The 23,586-nt window shown below is 46.4% G+C and overlaps 1 protein-coding gene across 2 annotated transcripts in view; it reads left to right on the forward strand.

The window, feature by feature from the left end:
• Positions 1-1,082: 1,082 nt before the first annotated feature.
• ANXA2 (annexin A2) overlaps positions 1,083-23,586 on the forward strand; it is a 40,709-nt gene continuing 18,205 nt past the window's right edge. Inside the window, exons 1-3 of one of the 2 annotated variants that reach the window (XM_006762314.2) lie at positions 1,083-1,182; positions 10,532-10,590; positions 14,291-14,390. In XM_006762314.2, the coding sequence (XP_006762377.1) occupies positions 10,543-10,590; positions 14,291-14,390 (148 nt within the window). In that variant the 5' untranslated portion in view covers positions 1,083-1,182; positions 10,532-10,542. Of the gene's footprint in view, positions 1,183-2,364; positions 2,387-10,531; positions 10,591-14,290; positions 14,391-23,586 lie in introns of those variants that run through there. The other variant, XM_015563010.1, reaches the window with a different exon arrangement.

Below are 23,586 nucleotides of genomic sequence, written 5' to 3' on the forward strand. Positions count from 1 at the left end.
ATTTTTTCTGGAACTTTTATTAGTTTTAAGGTTGACACAGACTATCTTAATTTGAAAAATATGTCTTTGGCCTCCCCTCCACTTTTCTCTGCCTTCTTCCCGCCTCCTTCGAGACCCTCTTTCTTGATTGACATCTGATCAAAGTCATCCAGGCCTATCCACTTCTGCATTCCCCCCCCCCCTTCCCATTCCATTGTCCTTAACACCCAGCTAGAGATTAGCAAATAGAATCAATATTCATTTATATTCATTAATATTCAGTATTGGGTGTGGTTGGTGGTCCTAATCTTCAACACCCCAGGGGAGTTGTGTTATGAAAAAAAAAACCCCACAACAAACCCACGAGAAAACCTCATTACCCAAACACACCTGTAACTCACAGAAGTGGAGGCTATGGAATCAAGGAGCCACATAACATTCAGGCATTGTGAAGAAGGATTTTAGGTGAGGCCAAGTTCGGAGAGGTGTCCTCTGTGGCCAGTGGTGTGAAGACATTCCCGCTTAGCAATTTCCTCCCCTCTCCTAAGTCCCTTTGTTCTCTAAAAGCTTCAAGGGTTTCTCCAGAAGGATCCACCGCATCTGCAGTGGAAGGGTGTGCCCATCAATATGCATTTTTTCAGTTGGGGGTTTATGATTTAGAGACTGCTTGGATTTTGTAATTTCCTGCAGTGCCAAGTGGCCTGCCTGGGGTACATGCCCAGGAAATATTGCTGAGTCACTGGCTTTGATCAGGAGCGTGGTCTTGGGCTGGCGTCTCAGTCTTTAAGATCCTGTGTCTGAGCTATTAAACTACTTTATTGATTGTCTTTAGGCCAATAGACCTGGCCATTAGTTTCCTGACTAATTTCGAATTTAAGTAGTTTTGCTGGCAAGATAGACATCTCTCTGTACTTGCTATTGATTTTGAGGTTTGTAGGCTCTCCCTGCACCATTGGCAGTAGGCTCGGGCACAACACCCTGCCCTGCGCCTTTGTTTTCCCTCTTGGCTTGTGCAGGCTCTGGGCCCACTGAGGCATTTTTCATTAATTGAGGATGGGTGTGTCACAAAGGAGTCCCGGGCTCTGCGGGGCTGCTTTCAACATCACTGGTTCCACAGTACTTACTAACCACTGCTCTGTTCTGTTCACAGTTATAGGCATTGGAGACACAGCAGTGAACCGAACAGACAGAAAAATAGACAAAGTAAGTGCATTGTACAGGCAGTAACTGGATTTTGAATGTTCCGTATCCCCACATCAGTTAGTTTCCAAGTTGACTGGGGCTCCTTGCCCCTTTGTTCCAGCTGCTCCACAGATCTGAGCATCACATTTAACCTCAGGGAAACTGTTCTGAAAGTTGTTGTGGTTTAACCTGTCTCTTGGATTTGATTGTGAGTCTGATAGAATTGAAATGTTCTGATAGAAATAGAATGCTTTTTTTAAAATATGGGAATCCACCCTCATTTTCCCTGGTGCCACACCCTATTCTAGTTTTAGGCTAACTCAGAGGAAATTCCAGTCCTTAAAAAAAAAATTATTTCCGCCCATTCTCTGTCTGGTTTATTTGTCCTTCTCCTGTTGCCAGAGGCAGTCCCCATCTCCGTTGTTGGGGAGCAGGTCAGCAGGAGGAGACAGCAGATACCCAGGCTTCAGAGATTACTTCTGGATCTCCTTTTCAGGGTACAACCTGAAGCTTTTCAACCACCTGAGCTCCATCTTGTCAGAGGTCAATAAGCATCCACATAGCCGAATCCCAGGCTGCTGTGGGAAGTCCTGACTTCCAGGAGTGGCGGTGACCGGGATCCCTGCCCTTTGTCTCCTTGCCACACCCAGTCTACACCCTCACAGCGCACGGGAAATCTGAGGCCCGAGGCCTCTCCAGATCTTTTCTCCTTTCCACCTCCTCCCTTTCCTTTCCTGCCATAGGAGATGTGGGTTCCATGTCCACGTGGACCAGTGGACAGAGCTAGGAGAGGTGGGGTGCCGAGCTGGGCTGGGAATGGGCTGCATTTTATGAGGAGAAAGAAGTTGCTAGGCTTTGGCAAAGATTTTCATGGAAGCTGGGAATTGAAGCCTCCAGCTCTGAATGAGTGGAACTGGAAACCCATTGGAGATAGTCTGTGGGAGGCAAAGAAAATTGAGGAGGGTGGGTACATTGGAAAAGAAGAGGGAAGAAAAAAAAGACAGAATAAGGAAAGACCCGGTGTGTGTAAATCCTCCAAAAATGTGGCTGAACGCCTAGTGTGTGCTGGGCTAGGCACTGTGCTCAGACCCATGAGGAAATGCATGAGTAAGACAGAAACCCTGTGGGCGGATGGAATGGAAGCTCGCCTATAGACACTCGGCTCTGAAATTTCAGACACACTGGAGAGCCACAGGCCAGAGCAGGAAGAGGTGGAGGAGAAAAGGTAACAGTATTTTTCTGTGTTCTGAGGTCTTATGAGGATGTTAGCGGATCACGATTGAGAGAGCACAGTGGAAGGAACTTGGAGGACCTGGGCCTAGAGCAGTGGTTCTCAACCTTGGCTGCACATTAGAATCACCTGGGAATCTTTTTAAAATCCTGATTTCTGGGCCTCATCCTCTGGAAAATTCTGTTTCTTTGTTACTAATGTTGTGGCCTCACTCCATATCAAAGAAACAGAATTTCCGGAGGATGAGGCCCAGAAATCAGGATTTTAAAAAGATTCCCAGGTGATTCTAATGTGCAGCCAAAGTTGAGAACCACTGGCCTAGAGGTAGCAGGACAACGCTAAGTGTGTTTGGAGAACGATACCATTGGCATTTGATTTCAATGCTGGTGTGTGTGCATGTCTGCGTATGTATGTGTGTGCGTGTGTGTGTGTGTGCACGCACTCTCGTGTATGCTTGGGTGTAAGAGACATTTATGAATCAGTCGGAAAGTCCAGAGTGCGGGAGATCTCGAAGGCTGAGTTTAGACTTTCTTTCTGTTGGCAGCAGGCCCCGCTGGAAATACAACATGCAGGCCATAAAACACTGACATGGAGCGGTCGTTGTGACGGCCTTGATTTCTGAGCTCTGAGGGTGCTTCCTGCCAACTGACCTCATTCTTCCTGCAGGTCTCTTTCCACCCACTCCGTCCCTTATCAGGAGGCTGAGTAGGAGAGGCTCTGCGAGCAGGAGGTTGCAACCTGCCTGTAGGTAGCAAACAAATACTGACTCAGATCCAGCAACGAAAGGGATGAGCAGGCGCAAGTGGTGCCCTGTCCTTCCCGCCCAGTACTATCAAGGCTGGAGGGCCGAATTCCAGGATGTCTGGAGAATGACTTGGCCCTGTGACTCAGGCTTAATCAAGACCATAAAACCAAGGAGAAAAGTGTGTGCTTTCAGGAAGTTTCTGTTAAATAAAAATGCTTGGGGGTGGGGTGGAGAGTGGAGTACAGCGGGCACTCCCTGCCCACCCCGAAGCCCAAACCTCCACCCCGCCCCCCGCCACACACACACACTCCCCACCCCCGTACATTTTTTTGGTTTAGAAATCCTCTTTTGTGTCATCCAGGCCCTGATTGATTCAGCATGGTTGCTAGGGCTGTGTTTTGTGGTTACCCATCAACACTCCACTGTGAAACTATAAAGTGGGTGTGTCAGCGAAACTGTTGGATGGTTGTCAGGTTCGCTCTGCAGACCAGTCCTGTTGCAACATGTTTTTGTTTGTTTGTTTGTTTGTTTGTTTGTGGGAATTCATATTTGGTCTTTCTGGAGCTGACTCTTAATTCATTTCCGTATAACTTGTTTTTACTATCTCAAGTGTTTACTTTTAGGCTTACTCTTTTTTTGTTTGTTTCCAGTTGTTTGCAAACTGTTACTTTTCTTTTGTGGGGAGAAGGTAAAGCCGTTTCATTGTAACTGTTTTTTTGTTCTAACTCTGTTTGAAGTGAAACAATAATGTACAAAACAATCTGTCTAAAAAAGGACAGACCCTTTAAATTATCTTTAAGCTAGACCTCATGCTATCTGTAAATCATTTGGTTTTCGACAGTGTTTCATTAATGTCTAGCTTTTCACTCCAGTAAGAGCTACTTTCGTCAGGCAGTTAACAGTCTCCTTTATTAACATTTTCAAGGTAGAGGAGTCCGCTCTGTTCCCTGCATTAGGGTGGAGTTGAGTGAGTCTGTTCTTACCCCAGTGGCGAATTATTTCAAACCAGTTTGAAGCAGGTGTGGCTTTAAGTCTATTTTCTTAAAGGAAAAACTTTCCCTGATAAAGGTGCTAATGATCTTGTCTGGTAGCCCAGCCCTTATCTGGGAATGGAAGGTACTGGTATGTAGAGATTCTCACCAACAGATTGGATTTGCTGATTTTTTTTCTTTTTTGCAAGTCGAAACCAGTTGGGGATGCGGGTGCGGCGGAGTGCTGGGAGGAGAGCTGCAGACTGCCCTGTGGAGCCGGGTGCAGACAGGCGGGGTTGTGCTGGTGAATTTCACTGTGCTCAGGAGTTGGTGGGAACAGAGTTGCCTCCTGGCACATAGACTTGATCTTATTCTCATGTAGAACAACAGGTGCACTAAGACAGAGCTATTGTTCTCAGTAAGAAAATTCAGCCTCCAGAGCAAGTGCTGCGAACAGAGACTATGCGTATTGGGAACGAGTCACGTTAGCTTTCTGGCCATCCAGTTTTCCCAGGCTTCCATGTGTACCATTCAGAAATGTGTATTTAGGGCCCCGAGAGGACCCACAATAGACATGGCTGGATTAAGCCTGTCTTCTTGTTCTTCTGACACCCAGGGACATTCCCTTCCACCTGCCAGGCTCTCCCCATGTTTCTCCAGCTCAAATCTTTCACTACCTCACCCTTTAGGCCAGCAGTTCTCAACCTGGGGGTCGCGACCCCTTTGACGGTCGAACGACCCTTTCACAGGGGTCGCCTAAGACCATCCTGCATATCAGATATTTACATTACCATTCATAACAGTAGTAACATTACAGTTATGAAGTAGCAACGAAAATAATTTTATGGTTGGGTCACAGTGATGGCGAACCTATGACACGCATGTCAGAGGTGACACGCAAACTCATTTTTCTGGTTGGCTTTTTCTTTGTTAAATGGCATTTAATATATAAAATAAATATCAAAAATATGTCTTTGTTTGACTATGGTTGCAAATATCAAAAAATTATTATATGTGACACGGCACCAGAGTTGAGTTAGGGCTTTTCAAAATGCTGACACGCCGAGCTCAAAAGGCTCGCCATCACTGCCTTGGAACGAAGAACTGCTGTGGTGAAGTTGAAAGGGCAAAGACCTAAGAGTCAGAGAGCCTGGGTTCGGCCCTGTCTCCCCGCTCATCAGCCAGGTGACCTGGCTAATCTAATCTCTTAGGTGTCTCACTGGGGCGAGGAGGGTAGAGAGCAGACGGCCCTGGCCCTGCAGGGTGGGGTCTGCATTTCATCGTTGGCTGTGTGTCTCTCAGCCTGAATGCCGTGCGGGCGAGTGTGCACTCGTTAGGTCTCTGTTCGTAGATTATTTGAATGTCGCCCGTGTGTGTGACCTACAGTAACACTGCCAAGACTGTCTTTTCCGCTTTCAAGAGCAGCAGCACACTGACACGGCCTCATTAATCACCTGTACTAGACTAAGCTAATGTTTTAACAAACACGAGTGGGAAAGCCAACTCTTTCTGCTAGCGACCAATCAATCATCCACGGAATGACTTGGCTTTGCCAGGGGAATTGGATGCAATAAAGAAACAGGGGCCATAGTTTATTTCTATGGTGAAGATAAAGTTTGCCATGAAGCTTGCAGGAAATAGGAAATAGTTACACAGATACAAAAGACATGTATGTAATAGCCAGTTTCATGGACATTTCTTTGTGGTTATTGACATACTTGCTTTTTCTGCAGAATGATTATAAATAATATACATGCATATGATTAATTATGCAAAATAGCAGCTCACTGTTTCAAAACATTTATTTAGCACCTAATGTGTGGGGAAACTGAGACTCTAGGGGAGATGAGGTAAAGCATATTGCCTGCTGCACTGAATCGGACTTCAGCATTTGCCGTTTGAATACTTGGTACATGGCAGGAACGCAGGACACTGTGGTCAGTGGATGACCCTAGCGGCATCAGTAAGTGCTCCTGGCACTGAAAGGAGGGAGAGAGCACTGTGGCATGGGGGCTGCAGCTGCCCCATTAGAGCAGAGCAGAGGCCAGAGCAGTGGCGGCCTGAGGAATGGGCAGGCTCTCTAACTAGAGCAGCTGAGGGTAAGGCGTTGGGGGCACAGGCATCGAGGCGCCGTGGGTTAAAGGAGCACAGTGTGTCTGCTGAGAAGGAAGTCCACTTTTGCTGGGGAGTGGACAGAGGGCACTGAGGCTGGGTTCCCACACCAATCTTTTTTTTTTCATTTTAGGTTTTTAATGAGAGTTGTATATACTATGACTTTATTCCTGCATCTTCTCAATTTTTTTCCCCCTTGTATTTGCCCTTTTCTTTCTTACTTGGTGAGATTTGGTTTTACATCCAAGGACCTTTTTGCGGCCTTTGTCCAGCTTCAGTCTGGTGATGACCACCTCACTGGGTGAACGCCCACATGCGCAGTTGCACCCTTAGCTTCCCCCTGCGGCACTTGTTCAGTGTCAGTGACGTATTTCTTCCTGCGTAAACCTGCGCTACTTTGCCAATTTGCTGCCCTCTGTCATGTCCTCGGACAACCTGAACGTCATCATCCTTTAGGATGGGCCTGTACTTCTCAGCTCTTGGGAAAGAGAAGATGTAATCTTCTCACTGGCACTGCTACGGTGGCCGCAAAAGGGACCCATATGAATCTTTGAGGGCTAAACTGAGCCAGAGTGAGAGGCCGCCACTGAAGGATGGGTTTTGAACACGATCAACTAGAGGACCTGAATGGGTAGGGGCACATAGGGCTGATGGGATGGAAGGGCAGCACAACTTGTGCATAGTAAAACAGGAAGGAAGTTTGTGGGGCTTTTAAACATCCCTGTTTTCTGTCTCTCCTCGTGTGTCGTGGCTGTGGGAGGAGAGTGGACCTGAGTGGAGAGTGTATACCAGCCTGTCTTTGATTTGTACAGTCCTGAGGGGGCCCCATGCAATACATGGTTGAGCAGCTGCCTGCAAAGCCAGGGCTCCGTAACAATGCACTGTGCCTCTGTGGTGGAGATTTCTGAAACAGTAGAGCCAACGGGAGGTGCCTGGTTTAATGAAGAAATGGGATTTAGTCCCCACCTCCCTGTAAGCAGAAGCAGCTGTTTGCATCTCTGACTTAATGGTTCCCGGTGTGTTTGGCATTTTTATTTCTTAGGTGTATACAGTGGGGACTGGACTTCTGCAAGGCCGGTGGCAGGAGCCGACCCGTCGCTGTAGACCTAGTCCGCTTCTGGGGGAGCCCCAGGGGGGCTAGCCAAGGCTGGCCACGAGCTGCAGTGTCCTGGGGGTTTCTCTCTGCTTTGGTGATTCTCAGGCGGAAGGATACTGATGAGACTCTCTGGAACATTTCTTGGCCCAAGTTGGAATTGGAGATTTCTGGAGCAGACTCAAACTCGTTTGTCTTACGAGGAATCTCAAACTTAGTCTTTAACTGACCCAGCCACTCCAAAGGTTTTGGGCACTGCAGGACCCTCTAGACCAGTGGTCTGCAAACTGCGGCTCGGCAAACTGCGGCTCACGAGCCACATGTGGCTCTTTGGCCCCTTGAGTGTGACTCGTCCACAAAATACCACGTGCGGACGCGCACGTACAGTGTGACTGAAACACGTACAGTGCGATTGAAACTTTGTGGCCCGTGCGCAGAAGTCGGTATTTTGTGGAAGAGCCACACTCAAGGGGCCAAAGAGCCGCATGTGGCTCGCGAGCTGCAGTTTGCCGACCACTGCTCTAGACCAGTGTTATCCAGTAGAAATAGAGTGTGGGCATATGCTAGTGTAAATTTCTCGGTAGACACAGTAAAGAAAAAGTAAACGAAATAGGTAAAATGGCCTGTCTAATTGTCGCTCCGCGGTTGAGTGTTGACCTATGAACCAGGAGGTCACTGTTCCATTCCTGGCCAGGGCACATGCTCGGGTTGTGGGCTCAATCCCCAGTAGGGGACATGCAGGAGGCAGCTGATCAATGATTTCTACCTTTTGTGTTTCTAGCTCTCTCCCTCTCTTTTCTTCTCTGAAATCCATAAAAATATATTTTAAAAAAGAAATAGGTAAAATGGAATTTAAATCGTTTTCTTTAACCCAGTATACCCACCACTTCATAACTATAATATCTAATCAATGTAAATTATTGAGAGATTGTTACATTCTTTTTCTCGTACCACGTCTTTTTCCCGAAGCTGGTGTGCCCTCGACGTTTACAGCACCTCTCCCTTTGCACTGGACACTTGCCAAGTGCTTGGCAGCCATAGGTGCCTGGTGGCTGCTGGTTGTAAAGTCCACCTACAGAGCAAGACCTTTTGAGAAGAAGAAGAAAAAAGAGACTTTCTTTTTCAGGGCAGTGTAAGGTTCCCAGAAAAACTGAGTGGAAAGTCAGAGCTCCCATATATTCCCAGCCTCACACATGCGCAACCTCCCCACTACCAACAGCCCCGCCTGAGGGGTATGTTGGCTACCGCTGATGAGCCTGCACTGACACATCACTACCGGTCACAGTCCAGAGTTCACCTGAGGGCTCATTCTTGGTGCTACACATTCGATGGGTGTGGACAGAAGTATGATGATGTGTACCCACCATTCCCGTGACACACACAATAGATGTATGGCCCTAAAATCCTCTTTGCTCTGCCTATACATCCCTCCTTCCTCCCCCTCTAATCCCTGACTGCTGCTGATCCTTTTATTGTCTCCATAGTGTTGCTTTTTCCAAAATGTCATCGAGTTGGAATCATGTCATATGTAGCCTTTTCAGATTGGTTTCTCTTGCTTACTAATGTACATTTAAGGTTCCTCCATGCCTGTTCCTAGCTTGATAGCTCCTTTTTTTTCAGCCCTGAATATTACTCATTGTCTGCATGTGCCACAGTTTATTTATAGAGGAAGACTTTTTGCAAATCAGGATTATACCCCAGCTCTGGGATATTTGGGGGGTGGGTGTCTGAGAGTTATGGGAGTGGGAGGGATTAGAATAGCTGTGCTTTTCTTTTTTTGCTGTGCTTAAACGTTGTCTGTGAGATTCAGAAGAGAGAGGAGTGGTCTAGCAGTGAGATTGGGATGAAAACCTTGCAGAAGCCCAGCCAGCGTGGCTCAGTGGTTGAGCGTCCACCTATGAACCAGAAGGTCACGGTTCGATTCCAGGTCAGGGCATAGGCCTGGGTTTCGGGCTTGATCCCCAGTGTGGGGCCTGTAGGAAGTAGCTTATCAATGATTCTCTCTCATCATTGGTGTTTTTATCTCTTTCTCCCTCTTCCGTCCTCTCTGGAATCAATTAAAAAATATTTTTTTAAAAAGAAAACCTTGCAGAAATATACCCATAACCGCAAATAATGGAGAATCCCCTCCTCTCACATTCCCTTGCCTCCACCCCACAGGGAGCCTGGAATTGGCTTAGTTCAAAGCCTTCTGATAAGTTAGCAAGTGTCTATGTCAGTACTCCCTCAAGCCAGTTTTATGAAAATGTTTAGACTAAGCAAACTGTTGAAAGAGAATAGAAAGCTGAATTTGCATGGACACAATTTCCTTGGTCAAAGAATATTAAGAAGAAAAAAAAAATACCAGAGCAGGAGATGCTGCAATCCAAATGTCATTCCCACTATTTCGGATGCAGCTCTGCTCTATTTCCTTTATTTGGGGGATGCTGCTGCCTTGGCTCAGTTGAGATAAATTTAATGCCCGCCAAGCACTTTTTATTGGCAGGGGTTGGCGTATCGATTCCGAGAATTGTGTGATTGCAAAGCTGGAAAGCAATCCATCAGACGATAGTGGCATAGCCCCATTAAATGTATTAACTGGAAGATGACTTCATTTCAGCCATTTTGAATGTTAAATGCAAGGATCAGTCTTTTATGGAATGAGATAATGCCAGAAAATCTGCCCACTGTCTTTCTCATTAGCAGTTTGATATCTCCTAAGCATCGGTGAGCTAAGAAAGTCATTAGGGATCGTAGTAAAGGCTGCCATTTAGGAGGGAGTCAGCCTAGAAATGCTACTGATTTCAGTCCACACCCGTAGTTTCCAGGTCCCTTTCAGTAGGTCAAATTACTGGTGAGAAATAGCAGAAGTTGTGGCTGGTTTGACAAGCTTATCACTTTGTGCGAGAGGTGGGAGGCTCAGTGTTATCCTGTTGGAACAGGTTGCATTAGCCTAGGGGGACATTGTGGTCTCGTGTTCACAAATCCGTCTCCCCAGGGTCTGTTCACACAGGGCAAGGGGGGGACTGGCCAACTCAGCAGCCCATCCCAAACCTCAGCAAATCTTCGCCAAGCGTTAATTTTCCCAATCATGAGATGGAAATTGCATATATTGGTAAAAATTACTCTAATATCCTCAGATGAAATGGTCCGAGAAGTGGAGATTAGTGTAATGAATCGCTGTGCTTCGGGGAAAGGAAAGCCTCTCTCCTAAAGACTTCTTGTATTTTTTTTTCCAGCTTCTTTCAAAATGTCTACCGTTCACGAAATTCTGTGCAAGCTCAGCTTGGAGGGTGAGGTAAGTATATCATTTTCACTTGGTGTCATTTTTGCAAATAGTACATCTCTCTGGATAATACTATTCCCTTTTCTTGTGCATCTAAGAAAATGGGACAAAATTTAGACAGTCACTCCCCCTCCTGGTTCTCCGTTCTCCCCCAATCCATTGGTTGCTTCCCCAGTGAGGGAAACAGTCAATCGATGTGTCTCTCTCACATCAATGCGCCTCTCTCTCTCTCTCTCTCTCTCTCTCTCTCTCTCTCTCTCTCTCCCTAGCCCTTCCTTCTACTCTTTCTAAAAATCACTGGAAAAAATATCCTCGGGTGAGGATTAACAACAACAAAAACGATCCTGAGGGTTCGGGACTTGTAAGTGTCCAGGAAGTTATTCCACACAAGAACTTACTTCTTTTAAAAAAAATTATTTTAGTACCTGGGAAAGCTTTTCTCCTAAAAAGCTAGGATGTTTGTTCTTTTTTTTTTTTTAAATTAAATAATGAACCTACTGTGATTCATCATGTTTCCTTTTTTGCTTTGGCTATCACGGGGCTCAGAATTACTTTTAATTGTCTTTCCCAGGAAATATGTGAACCTATAATTCTGGTGCATTTGCTTCTCTGTTTTATATTAAAATTTGTCACACTACATGTGAGGTTATATCATTGAAAACACTTTTAGGATCAAGTAGAATATGAATTATGAAAATGTAATGTATCTAAGAACATCATACATCTTCTTTTAAAAAAATACATATTTTATTGATTTTTTACAGAGAGGAAGGGAGAGGGATAGAGAGTTAGAAACATCGATGAGAGAGACATCGATCAGCTGCCTCCTGCACACTCTCTACTGAGGATGTGCCCGCAACCAAGGTACATGCCCTTGACCAGAATCGATCCTGGGACCCTTGAGTCCACAGGCTGACAGTCTATCCACTGAGCCAAACCAGCTAGGGCCATCTTACACCTTTTAGGTTATCTTGACTGAAATGGCTTTTACAAAAACTCAGCAGTGAGTGACACCGGCTGTAGGCATGTCTTGGGAGAATTTTCATGATATGCTTGCAATTAAATTAAAGTACCAAGAAGCGCTTGCTGTGGGGTCGACCACAGCTTGGAGCATGTGGGTACAGAACCCTCTATTGTCTGTGGTGCTTGACATCAAAATGTTGAGATGGACGGTGTCCATGCAAGCACAGGTGTTACGGACTTCTAACCTTCCCTATATGGACTTCTAACCTTCCCTTTTGGAACTGGTGCCCACTGCTGTTGGCAACAGGGCAAGCTGTGCGTTGAGGTCCAGGCAGTCCAGGAGCTGAGTGATTTCTTTCCTTAATGGACCCGATCATTATATCGTCTTTAGAATCAGGCTTCCTGACGGCTTTTCGAGCAGCCTCTGAGGTCGCTGCACTCCAGTGTGATGCGTTTCTCCGTCTAGGGAGATGGGCCTGCAATAGAAAATGCCATTTTTTCTCTAGCATTTTGAGGGAGGATCACTTTTGCCTCAATAATTTGATTTTCAGATGAGTGGATTTACAGGTAACAGGTTTAGTTATCTATTTAATTTTGTTTCCATGGATACTATAAAATTATGCCAAATGTTGCCCTTCTTGTGTTTGGGAGTAGGATGAGAGAGCACTTTGTAACAGAAGCCACACGTGATGTAGCTCAGTGACCAGACCACCTGCTTTGTACATCATGGATGGCACTGCCATCACACAGGGAGATGTTTTTCCTGAGGTTTCCACCCACACTCTGCAGCCACCACGGCAGAGAGAGCTTTTCAAAAGAGCACGTTGTTCTTGCCTTCCCTGAGTGTGTGCTCGGTTCCCATTGAGTCCATCTTACTGGACAGTTTAAGGCGTGAAATGAGGCGGAAAACGCCTGGGTAGCTCATTGTGTTCCTGAGTTATACATGTGAACTGGACTTCCTGCTTGGCCAGGAGAGTGACAAGCGTTTTGTCCAATTTGTGGGACGTTTTGTCCAATCCTGAACCTAGATTTCTGGCTTGTCCTGGGACACACATTCAAGAGGATGGACTCTTAGTTGCTTCCCTGTATAAGCTCCCTGCTAACACAACCAAGTGGTGGGAGAGGGAGCTGGTGCCCATAACGTAATGTCTGTGGGTGGAGAGGTCAGTCGGGGCGCCTTAGTCTATGCCTCTTTCCAGGAACCGAGCCAACACAGAGTCGCATATTATGATGGGTTTTATGTACTGGGGGAGGCGGGGGTGGTTCAGGATGGGGAACCCTGGCACTGAAAGTGGGACAGTTGTGGGTGGCTGTGCCGGCCATCAGCCAACCAAAACCACATTGTCCGTCCTCTTGTCTGTCCTTTGTGCTGGGGGAAGGAGCAGGGAGGAGGAGAGATGCAGGAGCTTCAAGGGGAGGCGAGCTGACCCTGTGGGAAGGAGCAGGTTGTTGCCCTCACCTCGGTCTCAGGTTGGGTGGGGTTGGTCCATCCCATCAGGAAGGCTGATGGGCTTTAAAAAACATTGTGACCATACCCTCTTCCTTTGAAATGTTTTTCAATGTCCATTACCCCACATAGCTCAGTGATTGTCATTGACCTATGAACCAGGAGGTCACGGTTCGATTCCTGGTCAGGGCACATGCCCAGGTTTTGGGCTCGATCCCCAGTAGGGGTCTTGCAGGAGGCAGCTGATCAATGATTCTCATCATTGATGTTTCTCTCTCTCTCTCTCTCTCTCTCTCTCTCTTTCTCTCTCCCTCTGTCTCCCCCCTTTCCTTTCCTCTCTCCCTGAAATCAATAAAAATAAAATTTTAAAAAAGATGGCTGTTTTAAAAAAAGGCAATAAGGAAAAAAAATGCTAGTTAGAGTGGTAGGCAGGGGAAGATAGTGATAATACAGCAGAGGGAGGGGACAGAGAGGAGAGGGAAGAGCAGGAGGAACTGGGCCCACATGAAGGAGGATGTAGCCACGTGGCCTGACCACCTTGGTGTCACAGCGGTGGCCCAAGTGGAGGGAGCTTCCTCACTTTAAGAGGCAAGCAGGCCGGCGTTTTGCATTTGCTTTTAAACGCATCATGAGCTCAGCCAACAGGCCCAAGTGGAAATTCGTGAGCCTGTCACAAAAACTTGGCAGAACACACTTGCTATTCAGGCATTTTCACATTCTCCGTTTGTTTTGAATTGTTGCCAGCCTAGTGTGAATGCTCTTTCAAACCTCCCCAAATCCACAGGTACTTTCGAATGCCCAGCTTTGTGTTGCCTGCTTTTGAGCATGCACTAAAGCAGGGGTCCTCAAACTTTTTAAACAGGGGGCCAGTTCGCTGTCCCTCAGACTGTTGGAGGGCCGGACTATAGTTTAAAAAAAAACTATGAACAAATTCCTATGCACACTGCGCATATCTTATTTTGAAGTAAAAAAAAAACACCATGGGAACAAATACAATATTTGTATTTGCATTTGGCCCGTGGGCTGAAGTTTGAGGACCCCTGCACTAAAGTAAGAAAAGTGGACATATAGACAGCACATTGTAAACTCACCGGGCCTTTGAGGAAGAATTCTCACAGGAAACAGTGCAGTTCCTTATCTTAATTTAATGGCTTGTTCATACTTAAGTGGTTCTCTAGTCTAAGAATGATTGGAATTGTTAAAAGAAACAATTGGAAAAATAAATCTATTGTAGAAATCGATGTTTCAACGAGAGGATCTTCAGTGTGCATGATGTGGTTGCCTGTTGTCTTTTGCCCTTAGCACTCCACACCCGTGAGTGCGTACGGGTCGGTCAAAGCCTACCCCAACTTCGATGCTGACCGGGATGCTTTGAACATCGAAACGGCCATCAAGACCAAAGGTAGGCATTTGTAGTTGTCTCTTCATCCTGCCTCAAATCTCCATACATTGGGCATTCACAATTGTCTTACTGGAGCAGATTCAACCCTACCTTACCCCACACCTGCTTGTTTTCACCCCTCCCTCCTTTTCCGCCTCTTCCCTCCTCAGTTTGGAGAGAAGAAGATCTAAAACATGAGAACATAGTTTAACCAAATAGCATAGCAACATGGAAATCGGCCCAGGCTGAGAGCAGCCAGGACCTGGTCCCCGGGGTGTGCGCTTGGAGCCCCGCCCTTCCCTCTGAGGCTGCAGTGCCTCTCCTGTCAAGGAAGAAGTTGGTCATGGTGATCCCTAAGGGCCTTTCTTTTTGTCCTGATTCCCCTTGAATTTCATTATGTTTGTTGACAAAATGCTGGGGAAATTTTACTGCTTTGCTCTTAGATTGATCTAATGAGAGAAAAATTCAGACTCTTTTTTTTGTGTGACTCTACAAGTCTCACCACTCCTCAGGCCTGGAGCTGGAATTGGAAGAATTGTTGGAATGAGTATGTTTCCTTGAGTTTCAGGATGAGTAAGAGGACCAGGAGGCTAAAGCCTCCCTATCTAACTGCCTCAGATAAAACCCTGGATTGGATAGAATTGAGCAAGAGCGTGTTCAAGTCATCACGCTGTTCTCTGTGTCCACGAGAGTAAATGTTCCGACTTTGGGGCTCATGTTAATGAAGCACGTATCTTCGGGGTTTCCCCATCCCCGGAATCCCGGGAACCATGGTGATCACTGTGGTGATGCTGTGATTTCACCACTCGTTTCCCCTTCTGGACTTCCCCTTCACTGTGAGGATCCTTTACGTGGTTTTAACACGGGGTGGGGAACATCCAGTCCAAGGCTCATATAAGGCTTGCAAAATCATTTGGTCTGGCCCTTCCAATGCATTCATTACATGTGTGACCAATTGTAGCAGGTTAATGTTTAAGTTGATAATTTTTTATGGCTCAAGAATGACGTTATAAATACCCAAATGGCTCTTGGCCGATGAAAGGTTCCCCACCCCTGTTAACAGGACCTAGGGCGTTGTTTCATCTGCCTAAGAGCAGCCTTGCGTTCCAGGGGGACGCTGTGGGCACTTCCCAGAATGGCTGCCTGGATCACGGAAGGGAGAATAAGGAAGCGTCTGGATTTGACCTTTAAAAAGTCTTCTTTTTTTGGTGTTTGTAAATGACCGTGCTTGTCAAAGGCCAGGTTGGGAAGTCAGGAAGTCACTAATCAGAAAATAAACTAAAATCTGCAGGGCTTATCTCAGTACAGTCAGTACGACTCAGTGGAGTGGAGTGGAAGAGAGTGTGAGATCATGGGTTCAGATCTCGGCTCTGCCACTAATTCACTAGCTATGTGACTGGAAAATTACTTCCTTAAGCCTCAGTTTTTTTACTAGTTAGTAGGACTCATCAAAGCTCCCACCTCACAAGGCTATTGTGAAGTACCACTTAGCATCTTTGCTTAGTGCCGGGCGTTTTCACATTGCTCAAAATAGTTTCCCTTAACACACACACACACACACACACACACACACTCACACACACTCACACACTCCACTTTCCTAAAACTCAGCCTGTCTCGTTAGTATTTGGGTGTGTCTACATTCCTGGGGCTTCCCGTCATGCCATCGTGGGAACACACTCCAGGTTCAACAGTTAAACTCATCTGACGAAGATGGTGTCTTTTACCAGCTGGAGACAAAGACGGCTTTTATCCCTGCGTGAGAAAGCTTTTAGCGCTCTGGAATGTTAAGATTGCGCAAGGGAGCTCTGGTAATGGCTGAAACTCCCATGGCAATAAAAATACCTTCAGGCCCTTTCTAAGTCAGTAGAAAAAGACTGTAGTTTCTAAGCAGAAACGTCCGCAAGGCTGAGACTTGGATTCCTGCTTTCTCTTTGGTCACAAGCAGCTGACATCATCATTATCCCAGTTACAGCTATTTATTGAGTTTATTGATGCTCCTTTTATGGGCACGCATTGCACCAAGCACTTTCGGAACTCTCATCGTAGGTGGACTTCAGATTCACCCTCTGATGTAGTGCGTCGGGGACATTGAGGATTAACATGCTCTGGGTCTCTCGGCCTTGGTTCAGATGGGTTTGAACAGAGTTCTGGCCAGCCCCAGGCTGTGGCCTGAGCATCCCGACGCAACACCAACCTGCCAGCACTGGACTCTTTGCTGAGGAAATGTCAGCCACAGAAGACGGGATTCTATTGTTACCAGACTCCTGTCGTGTTTGTGGGCCTGCTTTAGGTTCCTCTATTCTTCTCTTTCAGACTTAAAGCCTAATGAGTTCTTTTAGGAACTTTTTTTTTTTTGGTGCCTAATGATTTTACAGTGTAATTAAATTTTCTTGAGTTGTCAGTTGGTCCTTTAAAATAATTTCTGGATTGTCAGTATGTTTAAAATCTTAAATCCATCTAGGCAACTATTGAGAAGGAAGACTATGATATGCATATAGAGCTCAGTGTACCAATCATGTGAGTGTCAGTATTGGTTACGATAGTGAAAAACCCAGCTAGCTGCTAGCTGGGGAGTGACTTAGTAAATGGTGGTAACTCACGCTACATGACATAGAATGTCTAGAATATTACAGAGACCGGAAAATAAAGTTTCTGAACAATTTTTAACATTTTTATTTGATGTAGTTCACATGCCATATAACTCGCCTATGTGAAATGTACAATTCACTATTTTTTCGTGTATTCATGGATTTGTACAGTCATCACCATAGTTTTCCAACACTCATTTTAATATGTATTCACCATAACTGTGACAGTTGCATTAAAAAAGGACAAAAGAGAGTATGTACAGTATGATTACACCACTACTTTTTTATGTCAAAAAGGAAAAAAGGCATTATTAACTGATATATGTTGTTATGGGTAATTGAACCTTTTCCTTACTTGTGCTTTCAATATATTTTGTATTTTTAAAATTGTCTATGATGACATATTTACCGTCATAATGGAAGGCAATACATTTAATTACGAGCTAAAATGAAGTTATTCTTCAGGAGGGTAAAATCCCTTTTGTTCCTTTTCCTTCCCTTTGATATTTTTAGATAACTAACACCACTTAACGAATGAGCTAATTAAGATATTAACTCTCCCTTTTAGAATGCCTTCTCCCTTCAGTGTAATTAAGAAGCTGTGCCACACCTTGCCCCCACTCCCTCCTCAAAGGCTTTATGGGGAAGACAGCATGCTAAGTAATTGGTGTTTCCTTGACATGAAACGAAGGGTAAACCTCAAATGCTGATACAAACAAAAGCCAGAGGACCTTGAAAAGGAAAGATGACTATGAGGGCCTTCTCTCCTAGAAAGGGTGCCCCAAGTGTGTGTGCACCCGTTTGCGCCAAGTGCAGAGCATGCTGGGAGGAGCCTGCTCCATCTGACACAAAGTCTACTTCCTTGTTGTGTGAGCAGTCACCTGTGGCGGAGGGTTAATCAGTTGCTGTTAAACACAAGGACTGCAAACACTGAGCAGGCCTGGAGTGGGGAGGATGACCAGGAGGAGTCGGCCTGGGTGAGATCTGTGGGCTCGCACGGCCCGGACTGGTCAGAAGGTCCCAAAGCAGCTCTTCCCCCTCTGTCCCCCTCCACCTTCCTCATCTCTCGCCGGGCCTGGTGTGGCGTCTGCCCTTTCAATGGGCCTCCTTGCCTCACCCGTTGCAGATTTGTTCCTGTCTTCATTTCTAGGTTGCTCGGTGCCCCAAACAGAGCCTTTGCTCTGATAGGAGCGAGCCACCCCCTTCTAGAGCAGCGATTGTCAACCTTTCTCAACTCGTGGCACACATGAAGTAATGACTACAACTCTGCAGCACGCCACAAATACATTTTTGCAAATCTGACTTTAAAGTATAATTTTGATTCACTCACACTGGACAGCTATTGTCACTTTCTTATTTGACCATCTAAGGGAAAAGAGGTCAATGTCCCTGACTAAATAGTCAGGTTTTGCATGTTTTAAAAATCCTTGTGGCACACCAGCGTGCCTCGGCACCCAAATTAAAAACCGCTGTTCTAGAGGGAGCATGAGCCCACTCCTGACAGCCAGCTGGCTCCCCCTCACCCCTCAGCCCCAGCCGACACACAGCCTCTTTCCCAAGCTGTCTTTGAGGAGGAGGCAGAATCCATCATTTCTTGGTCTTTCTCATAATATTTTCTATGCTCATTCATAGCTCTTGTCACATTGTGCTGTCATTACTTACATATGGATTTATCTCTCCCACCAGAATGTCAACTCCTTGAGGGCAAGGACTTTATTTCACTAATTGTATTTAATCTTATTTACACAGCCCTCGGGACTGTGTGAGAAGGTATACATTTCATCCAAATAGTCTAGTGCACACAGACACAGAGCACATAGTGAGTGCAGGGAGTGGGGCACATGGCTGGCAGGTAGGTAGCAAAGAACAGTTTCAGAATCGGGACAGCATCCGACGAGGGTACCAGTCCCCTAGTGAGCTTTGATCTGTTTTCACAAAGTGAATTTAATTTAGCTCACTCTCCTAAACCTGCTTTGTTTCTAGTTTGACCGGGTCTCAGTAGTTCTTGGGTATGTTACCTACACCCACTGCACGGTTACTTGGTGTTATGCTCTGGCTTGAGGTAGACTGTACAATTACTTACCTTAATTTAATGTCTAGTTAGAAACTGAATAAAGCTGTGCATCAGTAGTAATATTGCTTAATTAACAAGAGGTTTTGGAGACTTAAATCTGTAGGAGTCTCCTGGTCTAGATTGGCCTTGGGTTAAATATATACTGTGGCGTGTACAACACAGCTGTGAATGGTTTACCATATGGGTCCAAATAACTAGAAAGGAAAGTCAGCTAAATGAGAAAAGGATGAATCTAGACTACATCAAATAGATTGTAATTAGAGGCAGCACAACCCCGGAGTTAGTGTAAGTGCCAATAAACTGGTACAGCTTGGGTCTCTCTCTCTCTGGAAGGGGGGTAATGAGTTGCCCTGTTATTATTGCCAGTTTTGATTTCAGCAGTATTTGTGTTCTCCGGAAGGAATGCAAAAGCGGGCATGTTCTTCCCCCTTCTCAGAAGCATAAGTATAGAAGCGTAACTGCAGCAAGTTTTTGCACATTTTTTCTTATGTTTGAAAAGTGGAACCATTTAAGATTTATTTCCGGCGTGGCCAAAGCACCCGCAGCCCGTGCCAATGGAGAGCAAGACAGGACACGTGCTCTCGGGCTCACCAGCACACCGAGGCGTATGCATTGAGCTGAGAAAGCTATTGGGCCGGTACTCTCTCTAGAAGATGCCAGGAGGCTGAGTGGCTCTGAAAAGTAGCTTCTCTCCTCTCAGAGGCGGGTAGGAGGTGAGGGCCCAGACCAGCAAGACCTCCTACGTCAGAGCAAGAGTGTCCTTGTGAGAAAGGCCTTGTGACTCGCGTTGCCCAGGGTGTCTCATGCTCCAGGAGGGAGCGTTCCTGCAGCTGAGGCCTTGCCTTGTACGAATTTACTTTCGATGGAGTTCTGCTCTTACAACACTGCTGGGAACAAAGAGGGCCAGTGCTGAGTCACAGCCACCTTAGAGCACGGGTTTTCTGATTTTCTGAGTTCTGTCATCAGAGGATGGGGGTGGGGTGCAGAGGCCCAAGCGGAGCTAAGACGCTGGTAAACATGGCTGGAGGATCTGTGCTCCCTTCCTAAGTGGTAGTTCTCAAGGATTGTTGCCTGCCTCTCCTGAGGAAATCCAAATACCACGTCACCCAGGGATGATGGGCGGATCCAGATCCATCCATCCATCCTTCCTTCCTTCCTTCCTTCCTTCCTTCCTTCCTTCCTTCCTTCCTTCCTTCCTTCCTTCCTTTCTTCCCTCCTTCCCTTTCTTTCCTTCTTAAGGTTGATAATCTGGAACATGGGGAAAAGAATGAAAGAAGGGACAGAGTCAGGGAGCTTGCCCGATTGGTTAGCCTAGGAGGAGAGTTTTTTTATGTTAACTTTTGGGTTTAGTTCAGATCTGAAGAGTCCGGACAATATTTCTAGGATATTGTGTAATGGGTTGAAGTGTTCCGCTTACGGGTTGAGCTCCCAGGGGCCCCAGATTCTTACCTGGTGTCAGTGCTAAGTCAATAAACAGTCAGTTCACTGTCGGGTGAGTTTAGGGTAGGGATGTAGGCCCCCTTGCATCTGTCCAGATTTTTAATTTTCTGTCCCCAGAGGCCGGCAGAGTAGCAGGCACAGAATGGTGCTGGCACTGTACGTGTAGCCCTTCATTTGTGATTCTATTTGATTTGAATCCTGAGTGCTAGCCTGCTTTGGCTTTTCCTGCTGGTCCTGTAGAGCAAGCCTGTCACACTCCAAGGCTGACACGGCCAAATAAACGAGGCATGCGGCCCATAGACCGCAAGTTTGACATGCTTGCTGTAGAGTATTTCAGACACACTATTTTGCATGGAAAGCAGACGGGGCTATCCAGTGGGATTACCAAATCTAAGTATTTAAATCTTTCTAAGGGACTCAAATGAGGAGAGACCAGAGTAGAATGGAAATAGAAATCTGATTTCTGGCCTAAGCCTTCTTGGGGACTTAGCTAAATGACGCTTTCCCGAGTGGGACCAGGTCCCCTGGCTGTGCCTGACTTGGGAGAGGGGCCGAGCGTCCCGGTCTCCTCCCATCCTGTGCAGTGCTTGTTTTCTGTCCCATCTCTCAGGCAACTGCCAGAGTTATCATGAAACTGGACTCTCTGCCCTAGTTTTTCATAGACCAAAACTGAATATAGGCAGGAGCCAGGCCTGCAGTCCAGAAGCTGAGTGGAGAAGGCAGTAGACATGCTCCCAATCATTAACCCAGCGGGTCCTTGCTGCGTCCCCATGGATTAAAATTTCTCATGATCTCAGGGTGAGAAACTGAGGCATAGGGAGTTTTGAGACCGTAAGTTCTGAGTCCCACCTCGCTACCAGAGCGTGGCATCTGCTGCCTCCACGTACACAGATGCCACCCCTTTTCATCTGTTGCCCACCTGGACGTCTGGCTCCTGGTGAGCCTCTCGGGAGAGAGAATGCTCACTTCTGCTGAGTGATCCTGAGAGGTGACTTTGAGAGCAGGAATTCTGGCCAGACAGCTGGCTGATGGCCAGGGGGATACTTTTGGGCAACAGTGTGTGTGTGTGTGTGTGTGTGTGTGTGTGTGTGATTTGTTGCCTCTTTCCCACTGAGTTATTAATGACTATCTTCAGAAGAAAGTCTTCCAGCTCTTTGTTGAAAAAAACACACAACCCAGCTGGGTGGTCTCTTCAGTGGCGTGCATGGTTACTTAGTGGGGCAAATCACTGTCTACTGATTATCAAATGTTCTAAATAAGTTCAGTTCTGTAGATATATAGACACATCCTATCCCAAATCATTTTTAGGAACTGTGGGGGGCTGGGGAGGAATGTGGTATAAAGAAGTATCAGTATAATTTTTAAGAGGTACAAACATACCCTGGCTGGGTCTCCGTTGGTTGGGCATCTTCCTGTGCACCAGGAGGTCACCAGTTCGATTCCAGTTAGGGCACATGTCCAGGTTGTGGGCTCAATTCCCTAGTAAGAGGTATGCAGGAGGCAGCCAATCCATGTTTCTCTCTCCCTCTCCTTTCCTCTTTCTCTAAAATCAATGAAAAAAAATTTTTGAAGGTACAAACAAGATTCATAAATATAGGATGATGATCATATGTCAAATATTTATTTAACTCAGATAAGGCTGATTCACGGGGAACTTGAGAGACTGGGTGTTTCTAGGTGTTGAGTACAGAATGTTGGGGGAAGATTGCTGGGCTGGTACAAGACCATTCACGTCCTGCAGGGCACGTGAGTGGGAGCATGCACCTGTGGAGTCTTGAATGGGCTTCTTGGCCACACTGGGAGGACTTGCTGTCTTCCTTTTGCCTTACTTCCAAGTCTGGATAATATTCTGTAACAGGAGGCAAGATAGCCCAATTCAGTGAGCCTGGGTCTTTATCCCAGCTTTGAATCCCAGCTGTGCTGTGTGATCTTGGGGAGCCCCTGCCTTCTCTGAGTGTTGCTTGCCCCCTGGGTAAAATGGATTGACATTATCGCCCACCTCGCCTGGATGTGGTGAAATCACATGACAGAATTACGCAAAGCACCTCGCAAAATGCCTGGCATGTTGTAGGTACTCAGTGAATGGTTTGATACGATAATAAATAAAATGTGTCCACACCTATGTAGATGCGGCCCTCTCCCCTCTCGGTGGCCTGCCTGCGACCTGTTGTAAAGATGATTTCTTCTGAGGTTTGATACCGATATGCCCAGTCACCTAGGCCAAGTTTTCGCCGGGATCTAGATAAGGAGGGGATCCGGGCAGTTTTCCCTCAGTTCGTAATCAGTCAGTCCTCCCCCGAGAGTCTTCCAGCCTTTCATCAAACAAACGAGATCCATTTTCTTTGTGCAGTCAGTGTGTCTTGGCAGATGTGAGTCAGCATCCTGTTCAGAACGGCCTCTTGGTTCCTTGCCCATGGACAATAAAGACATTTTCCATGGGTGCCAGATGCCGAGCTGACTTGGGGTTCCACCCGCAGAGAGGAGGACGACGCTCCGGGAGGCTGATTTTGTGGTTTGGGATTCAACCATTATTTCAGACTGCAAGTGTTCCTTATGTTTTAAAAATACGGCGGTGGTTTAAGGAACCCACCGCCCCAGACTCCTCTGCTTGAGCCCCGCCGTCCGCAGCACCTCCCTGTGGCCTCACTTGATTGAGGCTGACCGGCCCTTGGGACAGTGACTGGCCTTTCTGATGCCCAGCTCAGAGGGTTGGAAACAGTTTAGTTAACCGATGAGGACAGCCGAGCATTTTCATTCAAGGGATAAATGCTTACAGACTTCATGGTACTATTTCCCATGAGGAGCCAAGAAAGTTTGCCTTAGGTCCTCACCAATCTTGAAACGCTTAACCTCTATTAGTTTTGAAAATAAATTTCTAAAAATCTGCCTGGATCACAGGATTTCTGTGTTCTTGCCCACGTTCTGTAGGATCCTCCCTCCCCCCCCAACTCGCTGTTTCCCAGTGTGCGCCTTTGCTTAGAGTACTTTGTGACCGTCCACATCAAACACAAATACAGTGGGATAGGAAAGAAACCTTATCCGGGTTTGTTGTCTTTTCCTTCTGTTTTTGCCCGAGCCACAGTTTTGTTTGGATCCTGGGCCCTTCCACCCA

This window comes from Myotis davidii, unplaced genomic scaffold, assembly GCF_000327345.1.
Source record: "Myotis davidii unplaced genomic scaffold, ASM32734v1 scaffold57, whole genome shotgun sequence".
Taxonomy (NCBI): Eukaryota; Metazoa; Chordata; class Mammalia; order Chiroptera; family Vespertilionidae; genus Myotis; species Myotis davidii.